The sequence below is a fragment of the Brachyistius frenatus genome, unplaced genomic scaffold (assembly GCF_029030835.1).
Source record: "Brachyistius frenatus isolate BFR_SWC_R1_liver_20210118 unplaced genomic scaffold, ASM2903083v1 Contig_49, whole genome shotgun sequence".
In the NCBI taxonomy this organism is placed as follows: domain Eukaryota; kingdom Metazoa; phylum Chordata; class Actinopteri; family Embiotocidae; genus Brachyistius; species Brachyistius frenatus.
The window spans coordinates 2,056,560-2,071,052 of record NW_027210648.1 but is presented as its reverse complement, the minus strand read 5'-3'; the positions used below and the strand labels follow the sequence as shown (position 1 = coordinate 2,071,052).

At 38.5% G+C, this 14,493-nt stretch overlaps 1 protein-coding gene across 1 annotated transcript in view; it reads right to left on the bottom strand.

Annotated features, from left to right (window-relative positions):
• Positions 1-1,257: 1,257 nt before the first annotated feature.
• Positions 1,258-14,493, bottom strand: part of tprg1 (tumor protein p63 regulated 1) — a 28,301-nt gene continuing 15,065 nt past the window's right edge. Inside the window, exons 5-6 of the mRNA XM_069704059.1 lie at positions 5,459-5,612; positions 1,258-2,769 (exon numbers count right to left, since the gene is read on the bottom strand). Coding sequence (XP_069560160.1) covers positions 2,575-2,769; positions 5,459-5,612 — 349 coding nt within the window. The 3' untranslated portion in view covers positions 1,258-2,574. The remainder of the gene's footprint in view (positions 2,770-5,458; positions 5,613-14,493) is intronic.

Here is a 14,493-nt window from a genome sequence, read left to right as displayed (position 1 = left end):
AGCAGAAATATGGATGAGGTGCTTCGCTCCGGGGCAGAGGAGTGCTTGATCCAGGATAAGAGACACGTCCTCATTCGAGGAGGAAACATGTTAACCCCTTCAAACCCTAAGGTTATGATACACGACACTAAAGGTGCTGAACTTAGCCATATACTTTACGCGGAATTACAGCTGTGCGTATTCCTGAGATACTCGCTGCTTAACCTTGTTTCCTGATGACAACACCTTGAGAGGAACTAAATGCTGCTCGGTAAGTTTGACTGGATTCAGTTGTATTTGTCAGTCAGAAACAAAACTATGACAGTTTTCATGAAATCAAAACTGATTTGTTTTTTATTGCGATGCTGGAATAGGCTTGTGAATTGGCAAGAATTTTGCATGACACAAGAGTGAAAATGGTATTTTTTCAGTCTGGATCAGCCACATTTGACATTTTAAATCAAATTTAAAGAAAACTGATGGTATAAGCATCCCACCATATTGCATAAAAATGCTATCAGAGCAGGGCAATCTGCATTTATCCCAGTCACTGTAACATCCAACATCACAGCACGACTTTTTGCTCAGTTTGGATCAACCACAAATCTTTGCATGTAAACTATGTAAAATCCTGTTTTCCTGTAGTGGATGAAAATGAAACCTAATGCATGCATACAGCCATGTGATTTACAGGAAAATGAAACTTTTAGGAAAAGCACATGGTTGGGATTTGTGACAAAAACATGGTTGGGGGTACAACAAAAGAAGCATAGTTGGGGTTAGAAAACAAAAAATAATTGAAGAACAACATTGTCACCTCCTGGACTCAAACCTATGCCTCCCGCATGGTAGTATCTGATTCTCTTACAAAATGTGAAACTGTCACGCCTCGAGAGGCCAGAGCGTGGCTATCTCACGTTTTGCTGTAGTGGACCGTCGTGTCTATTTCACACTTTGGGTTGAATGCACCAATATTTTTTGACACACCCAGTCTCTTTATGTTAATCAATAGCCATTCGATGCATGTACATCTATTAATTACCTCTGCGGATGGTAGTTGTCATTGTTACTGCTAGGATCTTCTACTCCCTTCATAGATTCAAAATGCCTACTTATGCATGCCAGACTCACAGGAAATTGAGTCACTCTTCCCTCATTGTTAGTCAACCACGCATTACTTGATAACATTATTGTAATGTGATCACTTTTTCAGCAAGTGTGGTGGAGGTTCTTGGACTCAACCAAAACGAGGTCACAAAGCGTTGACAGAGCTTGGCTGGTTGAAATTCCAGCCAGGACGAGAAACAGGTTCGTAAAAGAAAGGAGCAGCTAGTGGCCTGCACTGCCCCCTAGTGGAAACGCACAGCAAACATTTCTGATTGCCACCTGTAAAAACACAATTACAGCTATAGTTGGCATGCTAACATTACTCGTGATAACACTACCCCCTGTGGAGTTAACTCGTTAAATAGTCCAGCGCTGGACGGTATGTGAACCAAATCACTGTATTGTGAGGTTGGCAACAGGGTCAACGTTAGCAGGCTTATGCTAGCTGTCTTTTTCAGTACAGCCCTACAAATTATGGAGCTGCTTCTTAACATTTTTCTATGTCTCCCTTTCCATTTCAACACAATAAATAGAGAAGACCTCCACAATTCCTTGTCTGTATCTGTAACCATCAAATGAAAGGAAAAAACTAACATTGTACAAACAATTGCAATTTTTTTGCAATTTTTAAAGGCACCTTTGACACAGCAGCACTCAGTAATGCAAAACATTACTTCTGATATTGTAATTCAATGACTTTTTTTTTTTTTTTTTTAAATAAGAAATGACTTGTAACACCTCACACCAAATCAGAGCCATATTACATTATGGCTAATGCTAACCTGAATATTCTGCTTCTGCTGCTACGCATTTAAAGCATTTTGCAAGATGATCTCAGTTGCTGATTGCATTTTTCATTGTATTGCACTGGAATTTGCATGAAACATATTTGATACCAATCAAAACGAAACGAGGACAAAATATGTATGCTTGTGTTTTTATGTCTGTTAGGCTCACGAGACAAACGCATGATACCAAATGAGCCAAAGCACCATACGGTAAACACACAAATCCAGGGGGAATTCCACCACTGTATGCACTGTAAAAATACACTACGAATGATAAAACTGAGCTGACAAATGTGCACCCATGCTCCAGTGAATCTCTAAGGGGCTGAATGGCATGGGAATGAGCTTTTAACAGAGACACCGGGGGAGGAAGAAAGGAGTACCGTTGCGAAAGAGTTGAATTACCATATCACTGAGGAGCAAATACAAAGCTCCTTGAGAGCAGCGGGGGATCCGTCATCCAGTGAAGAGCGGTGTTGAAATGTGGATATTTCTGAGTACTCAAGACACCACACACCGGTAATAAGCAGTGGGGGCGATCACACAGTTGTTTAAACCACACACAGAACATCCCGAGAAACATGGGAAACAAAGGTAAACCTGAATATGGAAAGATATTTGGTCAATCTTTGTAATGTTTGAGTAAAATCTTTGTAAAAAAAATAAAATACAAAATAAACATGACAAACGTTAAGAGAGTTTAGAAGCCGATGTTTCCTCGAGCAAAGCTGTAGCCCAGTTTGTTTTGGTTTCCAAGGAAAGACATGGCGCCCACATAGGCATCGATATGGATCTGCTGGTTCAGGACCAGGACACCATTGGCTTTCCCAGGAACTGGCTTCATGGTGTGGACTTTCTGCGCTGCCTCCTTGAGCTTCTCGCGGAAGTTCTGGATCTGTGAACAAAAGGAAAGTATTAGAAATACAGTCACTTCAGGGAGTATCCAGACCCTTTGACTTTTTGCACACTTTATTGCTTTGTAGATTGAATTTTAAATGTTAAAAACAAAACAAAAAATAGACATTTTACTATCAATCTACACTAAAGCAAAAACTAAAAAGAGAAAACATGTTTTGGAAATGTTTAGAAATGTATTAAAAATAAAAAATGTGAATCACATACTTGCATTTGAATAACTTTGAGACTATGAGGATAACGATTCTCTACTCTAATCTAAAAACAGCTCTTTGGTTGCTTGTCATTATTAGAACACGACATACACGAGGTTCAATAACCACAAATTAATACATTAAATTATTAAACTGTTTAATTAACCTTTATGTGTCTGGGTTATGTTTACAAATGCTGATGGTTCAAAGTAACACTGCTAGCGTAGCGGTCGACACTGCTCTGCTTGAATACACAAGTGTGAAAAGTGTATTGGATAGTTTTCACAATCATATCCCAGACAGTTATGAAGAGGAGATGTCATTGGTTTCAAACAACCAGGCCAGTTTTTACCAACATGTCAACAATATCAAACATCCAGCCAGAGTCATTAAGTACTATCTTCATCCACCAGAGGAACAAGGATGGTTTGGATCCAAAGAGCTCCAATGTCAACATCATGGAGTCAGTGTGAGATTACATGAGAAGACGGAAGACAATCAAACATTTTAAATCCTCAGAAGTTCTCCAAGATGCTCAGAACAACCTGTTCATGGCATTATTTTTTATAAGCACCCTCACTTTACTTTTATTGCAAATACCTTTTACAGATATACAGTATATTGACTTGAAATATACTTAGATTTAAGGCAGATGAATGTAAAAGTTTATAGAAATAAGACATTTGGTGATAAAAAAAAAAAAAATCCTTGGAAAAAAAACTGAGCTGGATTTATTTTAAGAAGGTGGAGCTCGTTTGCAACAGAACAGCGCCAGGTTTAGTGTGAAGCAAACCTGTTGCGAAGTTTAAATCTAATTCCTGGTGGTTAGAGTCACTGTGCTGATGACTCTTACCTGCATCCAGGGTTGAGTAATGTGGTAATGTGTGGGTGCTGCAACCTTCTTTTGAAGCTCCGCACCCTGAGGTGTAAGGAGGCAAAAGAACTGATGTCTCCTTAGCATTTAAACCGAGATATATAAAACATTTCTGCATCTTAAAATGTACCTTTATTCCTGAGCTCCTTTTTTATACCTTCATTTAACCTGGAATCTCTTATTGAGGTTAAACATGACACAGCCTAACAGAATCGTAAAACAACACAAGAGAAGTCTAAACCTAAAATATAAGAATAAATCAGTGAGACTTGTTCATCCAAATACCCCCAAACACTGGCAGCTAGAAGATTGTGCATTTACACAGAAAGATCTATTTATCTAGTTTTAGATCTAACTGCAGATGGAGGTTCCACATCGTTGCTTTAATCAAGTGTTTCTACTACTATAAAGGTCAGACAGATGTTATTTGAGTCGTGATTTTTATGCTAATTTCTAGAAATCTATGAGGTCCGTTTTGCACGACAGTTTATTTATTACCATCTCTTAATGGCTAAAATCTTAATAGGAAAGAGGCAGAGATCAGGGATCAAATCCAAATTACTTCCAGATTGACGATGTTTCTCAAGACTCCCAACATATCATAATAAAGACCATGATTGCATTACATTCTTGGGAAATGTGTTTCCAGGTCTTTGTACATCAGTTGCATCTGTCAGCATTTGTGTGCACTCAGTGAAAAGAGTGTGATTTCACCCCATCTCAGCATGACAGCAGAAACACAACTGATTAGTTTGACATGAAGTGAAACAAAACTTCACTAAGAAAAACTCCACTCTTGTTTATTTTTCTCCTTATGCCGAGTTGACGGCTGTAATTACACATGCACGTCTTGGTTATGTTGAAATTCCTGCGCAAGTTTTGCAAACACCTCTCACTTAAGTGTTTTGGGAACGAAAACACTTATTGGAAATTGTCAGCACAAGAAATCTGAACCTAAAATGAAAACAAAGTATTTCTTTGTTGGTTTTGTATATTTACAGTACATATCTGGCACATGGGTACAGATGTGTGTTTTATCAGGTTTTGAAAATGACAGATTACACATTAATGCTACCTGATGCCTTATTCCAGTGAATCATCGTTCCCTGCAATGATGACTCATTTGACCACACGATGAATCTCACCACGCTGTTGTTTTATTTTTAAAGTTAAGTGTCTCCATTATTCTCTGTGAAGTACACACCTTCACCTGGATTATAGAAAGGAAGTTATGAAACAGGACATTTTAATCAGACACTTACAAGGTCAGTTCATACAAAAAAAACACGATAACACAGAAGTGTCAGTTTTGCATCTCCATTTTGTCCCAGCCTTCACTGGAAGTGCTCCTAATGTTGGAGGTTTATCGTAAAGTCTGCGGATTATTCCCAGTAACCAGGACATTCTTCTTGGAAAAAAATGTTGGATCATTAATTACTGGAAATTTCTTTCACCGTCATTGCATTTGAAGTGCAGCAGCAATCTCATTTCTCAGATGAGCCCTAAAAAAATCTATTTGTATTTCAAGGTAAAAGGGTTTATATTTTATGAACTGAACCTTTAAACGATGCCATGCTGTTAACACTGAAGGATCCACTTACATCGCAGAGAGCAGATAATGTGTCACTGATGTTCCTCACAGGGTGGTAAACGAAGGTGATGAAGGGGAAGTCGGTGGCGAAGGGATTCCACCTGGAGATGAAGGAGGGCTCTCTCAAACGGTCCCAGAAGACCCGCACCCCCTCCCCTTCTCTCCTGAAAACACAACAAAACATACAAAAATTACAAAGTGTCTTCCATGTGACTAAACTTCCAAGTTCAAGTTGTCATCAGCTGCATTACATAACTCATTACTTTCTATAAACAAGGTCTTGTTTTTAGTTTTCCGTTGAGAATCATGTACAAAGCACTGAATATTAATGCTTCCTGTGCCTCAGGCCACAGCCAGGTATAGGTACAAATACTGTTTGTATGTGCAACAGTTAGGAGACACAGAGTTGCTTTTGCATGTAGCTTTCATCCCAGGCATCAAAGCATCATATAGGAAAGTAATTATAATTGTGTTAAATACACAAACCAAAGTGCAATTAGTGCTTAGGCTGTGCAACTGAGCTCTGACTGCAGTAAATGTTCTTTGGTTCATTGAACTGACTGGGAGGCTGTGGCTCAGACGGTAGAGTGGGTTGAACACTAATCAGAAGATTGGTGGTTCAATCCCCAGCTCCTCCTGTCCACATGCCCAAGTGTCCTCAAGCAAGACACTGAACCCTAAGTTGCTCCCGATGTTGTACCATCAGTGTGTGAATGTTCTCCTGATGGCAGCACCTTGCATGGTGATCTGTCTCATTAGTGTGTGAATGGGAAAAACTATGTTAAAAGCGCTTTGAGACCAAAAGGTGATAAAGCGCTATACAAGTACAGACCATTGATCTGTGGACCAGAAACCTCCATCCTCTCATATTCTCTGTCACACAGCCAAAGCAAGAGAAGCAGATTAGGTTAAAGATAGCTGAAGAGATTGTCTGAGCTAAGGCCAAACTTTTTTTGATTCCCAAGTGTATTTGTGATTTTTAACCAAGTTTAAAAATTTTCAATTTAAGGAACAGGTATCTTATAATTTGAATCTGTCACATCTTGGCTTTCGGCTCTAAATCTAAAATATAAAGTTTGTGTGGTCATAGGGATAAGGTGCTTTTAAACCGCATACTTAGTTTTTAATCTGTGAATTAGTTTATTATATAAACACGTCAACATTAGTTGTATATGAACAGACAAGCACATCTTAAAAACATTAAAAAAAAAAATGTTTTTTTAATTATAGTCGCTAATTCAACTGGACAAGATAGTTGAAAGAACGTATTTAATTTCATTCCGTTTTGTGTACGATCTATGATCTATGATGATTTGAAGCCAAATAATTTTGTATAAAAGCTGTGGTCAATCTTTCTATCTATTGCATGTGGTGGAAAGCCCAAAAACTCAAACCCCTTTTCTAAAGCTTTACTGTTGACTGCTGTCGTTATAGTACAAACAGAATGCTGAAGTGCTGTACAGTAAATGTCTTTGTGTGCAAAAATAAAACTGTTTAGTTACCTTATGAAATTGCTAGAGCTTCATGAACCATTTTGTTTCACATATTTCCCTAAAGGCGACAACCAGCCCTCACTATGGTACCATGGTAACCACATGGAAAAAATGGTACTAATCTGTCCTCAGGGTAAATACTTAATGTGAGGGCAGTCTCATGTTTACCAGGCTTAGAGCTAATCTACAGTGTGTTCATCATATTCTCTTTCTTCTGCTCGTCTTTCTTTAGTTGTTTTAAAGTAAATACTGTCGGTTTTAATGAAAAAGCCCCGGGGTCATATCTTTTCTCAGCCTGGTGAAACCTCAGAAAACAGAGAGTAAACAGACCGCCGAACACTCGCAGATCCAATCTTTGAAATGATGTTGGTGCTGAACTACATGCTGTGAAGAGTTTTCCAATTCTGTTTACTGTTTGTCCATCAAATGTGATCTGGGGCTCTCAGATTGAAGTCTCTAAGGCTAAAGACAAGACAGGAGAACAGTATCTTTGTTACAGCTCAAGAGGTACGAAGTCACAGATAGTTCAAAATGCTAAAGGAAATGCTACCTTCCTGAAAAATAATGAAATAGGTCAAAGCAAAATGTATTAGAGAGCAACGATTTAAGTTGTGAACATTTGGCAATAATACATCTACATAAAAATCAGTTTGATAAAAAACAGTCTTCAGTTTTCCTCAAGTCACTACACCTGACTGGTTGTGGGTACATCTGTTCTTCAGTGGTTTTATTGATGCTTCCACTGTGGTACACTGCAGCCATCCAAACACAATCAATGAAAATAAATTCTGACCAAAAAGTGTGCCCTGTGTCAAAAGGTTACACATACGGTAGATTTTCAGCAACTTTAACCATATTGATGATGAGCCTGAGGTTCATGTAGACGACAGAGGTAAAGCAATTAGTTGGACAATGGATTTGGTGACTGACAGAACAGTTTAAAAAAAAAAAAAAAGTAAATTGATGGATGGCCTTTTTTACTCTATGCAATTTTGTAACCTGTAAAAACCTGACACCTACATTATCCACAATGCAACTTGAACGCCATCAATTTGGTCAGAGATTAGGGGGTGCTATGCTAGTAGTGGCTAATTGTAGCCTCAAGCGTCTCTCCTTATGCAGACATGAGGACGTGGCTGCAGACGGCTGGTAAACTCACTTCTTGATAACTCCACACCCCTAGATTTTTCGGGATTTTCAAATTTGTAGTCTTCAGTCCCAACTGATGGTGCCTCAAGTGACACCACTTGAAGATATTTAACAGATTTCACACAAAAGGATTTACACAACTTTCTTCACATGTGCAAGAGTAAACACACTTTAAACAGGGAAACTGTCGTAGACATTTTCTTTTTACTATTTTCTGACAAAAAGAGTGATTGATTATAAAATAATAGATTAAAGCCCCATTCTGACAGTATTACCATGACATTGATTTGTCACATAATTGCAAACTTAATGCTGGAAATTTAAACTTCAGACTTACATGATGTGTTCTGGGATCGACTTGGACGTTCCAAAGGAAAACTGCACCCATTACAACAGCCCGTTTGATGTGCTGGTAACACTTTACGGTAAGGGTACAAGAGTTATCATGAAATAATGCATGGATTCCTGATGACTTAAACATTACTTCATGTATTGCATTTTTTCACATCATTGTTTAAGTTTCCAAATAGGCCTGCAAATTTTGACTTCCTTCAAGTTGACTAAAAAGTAGAATTTCAGTGTGTTGATAAAACGCAGGAGAAGGAAAGAAAGTCTGCGCAAGGAAAAATGAAAAGAATATACACGGATATTGCTGAGGAGAGGATTTTAAATAGACGAGAAGCAAGGTTGCTAAAAAACAGTTGGCAATTTCTTATTACTGTGGAAACTTAGAAAAGTTCCCCACACACGTGCTCTGGACTGGATGAAAATCACTAAACCGGGCAGAAAATATTAATAATGATAGAGCAATAAATCCTTTGGCTCAATTGATAAAAATCTAACTTAGCTGCAGCCCTACATACAGTATGTAGATACATAACAAACAACTTACTTGCAAACAGTCCGCTGCTGATGTTGTGGGTATGCAACTTAAAATATAAAGATCACCAAATAAAGGTTTGTTGAATGTACCGGAGTTAACATTAACTGCATAATCCTGTTTAATGGTTATCGCTTGGTTATGGTTATTTATGGTTCCACATTCCAGTAAACTAAAACGAACACACCGAGTCCCAAATCATTATACATGCAGCATTTCAACAGGATTTCAGTAACATGTCTCTGATGTTTTTAGATAAGTGGGGTCAGACTCAGACAGGGCTGTTAACATGATTGCCAGGTGAGCGTGATTAAAGGAAAAGCTACTTAAGTCACACTTTTCAAGCAACGAAGGGAGGAAGAAAGATCGTTCTGAAGAAAGAAGGTGTCTCTAAGAACCAATGATACTTTCTGAAAACTAAAGTGAAATGGTCGGACTGTAAAAAAAAAAAAAGTGGCCGATCCAGAGCATGAATGAAGAGTGATGGCATGATGATTTGGCCTGTATTATTGGATGGTGAGATGGTGGGCCCCTTAGGGTCCCTGAGGGTCCATTGCAAGATATGTGAGGTTCTTATAGTTGACTGCTTCCCGTTATGATATTAAAAAGAAGAATCGTGTCTTCTGGAGAAAAATAATTTTTGCTGGGCAATGTTTTGTAAATTTTTACTCATTGAGTAGGCAGTTATATAAAAGTTTAAAACAACTTTAAAAAGGTATTTATCACCAAAATAATATTTATGTGAAGGAAGGTTAAACCAAAGGTTGTTTTAAAAATGTGTAAGAGAAATAAAGGGCTAAAAGACATCAAAACAGTTTTATAATTAAAACCTCTTTGTTTCTATGGCAAAAAATAAATACAAACTACAATATTATAAACAAACAAACTTTGCATTAATTAAAAAACAACAACAACACTGATTTCTGGATGTGAATCAGACTTTCACACAGACAGATGCTTTCCTGATGTTTTTTTTTCTGGTCAACAATGCATTTTCTAATTTTCTTAGAGAAAGAAAAAAAATTCTGGAGAGAAGATAAATGCCTTCACACCGCCCTCAGTATCAAACATGCCTGTGAGGATACCATCATCTAAGGTGTCGTGCCATACATTGTGTTATGTGTCATTAACCTTCTGCACTCTGAACACTGAAGTATAAAGTAACACTGAACCCACACGAGTCTTTGCTGCTTATGCAGCGTAGATGTGTGGATGTACAAACACTTGGGTTTATTTAATGTTCAAACACTGCAGTGAAGACAGATTTCAAGAGGCAGACATTTCAAGAGAAATAAAAACTGTGCAGTGCTCACAAAGTGCAGTTTTGCTGTGGCAATTAAGTCTTTTGTGACTCTATCAGTAGCTGGAACGACTGATGTTATGGATGGAGTTAGTGGTCCCGGTTTTTGTGGCAAACAAAAATGCAATTGTGCAAATCCTTCCACAGTGTAATGTGGTGGTTTGCATATAAGAAAAGGTGACAAAAACGATTAATAAATCAGGACACAGGTGATTTCCCAACAGCGTTCTGATTTTGTTAAAGACCTGTCACGCTTATGGGCTCATTTTACCACATGCCTTGTGCAACACAGCACTTCCTGACAGAATTAAACACCTGAGGCTAAATGATAGCGGTGTGGGTGTTGATATGTCATGGACCCAGGGAGGGGCTGCATCATAATGCAATCATATTGCCCTGTTTACACAAGTACTTTCAAAATGACAATGCCGCTGCTGAACAAATGTTGTGCAGGGAGGAAAAAAAGAAGAGGAAAGAAAAAATAAAAAGGTACAAAAGCAAAGCCCGAGCTAAAAGACTGATTATAATTGAGCAGAAAGTGGGTGAGGATGGTGGAGTTATGTTTGTACACACTGCCCTTTGTAAGAGTGCGCAGCTATAGCCTGAGTATCAACGGGGATATAAAAAAAGCTTTGACGAATTCCACAGGTAAGCTATCACCGAGAGGGGAACCAGCCCAAACAGGCAGAGAAGGGCTGGGCTTTCTAGCCAGAGGCCTTGGAAGTCTTCACTGTGTTTATGTGGCAGAGCTGGGGTTTGGACTTTCACTGCACCTCGCTTTGATATTGTGACCAACATACAGAAACCTTAAGACCAAGCTACCAGCATTGTATCGAGGTTTGTATCAAAAAGAAACTCTAGAAGGAGGCCAAACTGAGGAAATGCAGCCTCTTCTGACCTTTCCAGCAGAGCTCCACTTTATCTGCAGTGTTTATACGAAACGCACACATGCATAAGAGAAACACTGTATTCTGAGCTCGAGGGCAAGTGACAAAAAATTCCTCCCTGGGCTTTCAAGCGCTTTGGCCTCATAAGTCAACACGCAAGATAAAAATCAAACCCAGTTGTCAGTTGTCATGGCAAGTGTCCCACATTGTCTCAGCGCAAACAAACAAATCTGGTCTGATTGCTCAACAGAGCCTGCAGGTTTGCCAGCCACCCATCCATACATGCATCCATCCAACAAGGTTGCAGTCAGCATGTGGAAAGGGCTTAAAACAAGAGGAAAGTGAAAGGTGGGGCAGTGACTAGAAAAACAAAGGAAAAGATGAGGAATTGAGGTGCACACAAGACATTTACATAATTCATGATGAAGCTGCTTATGCAATCTTTGCAGCCTGAAACATACAGCCATGTGACTGGAGATACCATGACGCAAAAGTGGCGATACCATAGCTTCAGGCTGTTGGCAAATATTTCCACCTTAAAAAAAGCAGAGTCCGCAAGCTTGAAAGCTGCTCCCAAGGTGTATGAATTTACAGCAGCACACACCGAAACAGCGTGAATCTATTGGCGTTTTATTAATTCATACCATACACCACGGGATCAGCCTGTGTGCAGACTCGGCTCTTGATGTGTGCTTTGTTTTTGGGCTTGTTACTGTTTTTCATTCTGCTTGGATTTAGAGTTAAAACAAGGCTCAAGCCAGAGGTAGAACTACGATATCTGGCATTAAATTCTTACAGCTATATAAAAGGAGTCTGTTGGGGTTTGTTTGACTTCAGATAATTCAAGTCTATGTTTAATTTTTCAAATTTCATGTAGTGGACGAACTGTCAAAATGCAGTTGAGGCAGATATTGAAGAAATACTTTGAAGTTTCTCATCTATTTACAAACACTGTGCAATGCCAATTCTCATTGGTCTTTTAAAATTGGTACAATATTTCAAGTATTTGGGGTTTACTTCATTTGGATCCCTGTTAGTCGTTACTATAGACTGTATATAAAGAGGGATGATATGACAGCTCGCTGGAAGTGAAGCCAAAATATCTCAATTCAATAATATTACTTGTTTTTTTTCTGACAAGCCGTTATCATAGTTATCTGATGCTATAAAAAATGTCTATGTCACAGTATCAATGTAAAATTTGTTCCCTTACGTGATCGGTGTTCATGCAGCGTCTCATGCAGGTTCGAGGGGGAGAGACTACGTTTTTCTAGGTGTAATTTAACGATGTTCCCTACAAACATCTCAAATGCAGACTATCAGTAAACACAATCATTTACTGTTATTCCCTGAAAGCTACTCACACAGGGTTTCAATAGCTGCTTCTATTTACCAATGTTTCCTAACCGCCTCACATGCAGGGTATTACTAGCCAGGCAGCTGCACACAGAGAAGCATCTAGTCACCCTTGCAATGCACCTCAGACAGGTGTGTGGCCAAATATTTGTTTGAAAAGATTGTAATCCGATATTCTTATGTAAGATTTAAAAAGTGAACCCGAGTAGCCTTCTCTGTGTTTACAGTGAGGTACCTCCTGCAGTCCGTCTTGGTATGTTTAATGGCACTGAAGCCTGTCTTTGTACAGAACTGTCAGCAAACTGTAAAAAAACACATCAAAGTTGCTGTTTTCCACTCATGACTGTTGTTGCCACCACAAAAGTAGGAAGCCCATCTTTCTCTTCACAGTTTCGTATGTGTCTGTAATGTAGTTTTCCAAGTACCAGTCAGAGGCTGAGAGAGCATCTCGCAAAGCATTTAATCTTCTCCGCTTGTATTTCATAGAATCACAATTCGGTCATGTTTCTTGAAAACAATTACATTATCTAAAGCATGCTCACATTGCAGACTCTGATACATCTGCGATAAATTGCAGCTCTGAATAAGGCAGCCGATGAGGCAGCTGCGGACCTCTATTTGGGAATTGTACATAAGAATGTCAAAGGACTGTTCCTTTCCTTAACCGTGCGACTGATCGTTAGTTTTTAACCACTAAATGAGTTGTTTTGCAGTAAACTGCACTTACAGATATTCTGAGGGATCTGGGGGACAGCTGCAGTTGTTTTCAGTCAGTTAATTTGGTGTTTTTGAAGGCTAACTTCATGCTAATGTTACAGCTAGCGAGCCAAGAGCAAAACACATTTAGTGCAAAAATGTAGGTAGGTAGTGGACAACTGGCAGTTATCATTTTTCATTTAGAAAATGATAAGTGTATAGCAAACGCCCACGAAAGTCCAAGAAAGTAAAGATTATTAGAGCTGGGCTACATCAAGTTCAAGGCAAGTGTGCTCACATTTGGGCTGGGCAGGAGGCGGAGCCTAGACACCACTCCCCCCCCCCCAGCCCCCCATCACTATTGACACAGAGGGGAAGTGGTGACGCATCGTCCATTATTATCTAAATGAGAGTTAACAACAGCTGGCAATAACTACTTTAATAAAATACACAAATGTTTACAATCTAAAAGAAGTAAATAAAACATATATATTTAAAAACAAACAACAATTGACAGTAAAAAGAAAACAATTTTGGAATTCAATATTAAAGTAACATATAAATGTAATCAAATTAATTTGCACATATGCAGTAGGCCAGTCCTCAAAAATAACTATTTTAGCTGTTTCTTTAAAAAAAATTTTTTTTTAAATGTCACAGTATTTTGAAAGTCAGAGCCAGATCTATGATAAGGTCGATTACAATATTAGCGTATTGCAGATAGTACTATCTGTGTATGTAAATTATTGTATTGTGATTTTTATGTTATAAGAGAACTGTGGCTGAATTCTATCTGCTGATAAATCATCATCAAACTTTTTAAAAACAAACATTGATATTGGTGTCGGCTTCTAACACCGTGAAGTTAAGATTTAACATATTTCCCGAGTCTTTGGTCGAGGTAGTGTAACTTGCTATTTTCTCATCTGCTGTGTTCGATAATTCAATAATAAAAACTTGATTTGGCTTCAGGTAATGTGTTTTTTTTAAAGACTACATTTTAATTGGGCAATTGCATATTTTACACATTAGGTTCAGTACACTCATCACAAGGAGTCAACCCATGAAAACACTCATAAAATGTCATCGGTGACTTTTGAGGAGCTTTTCAAAACTTGTAATCTGATGATATCATAGTGATGTCATCAGGGTTATTACAGTTTGTGCATGCAATGTTCTTTTAAACAGGCAGCCAGCGCTACAAAGTAAGAGTTGAAAAAAGTTTACATTGAGGAGGCGGAAGAGAGGATACTGGAATAGCTCAATCAGGCTGTCAAGGCCTCT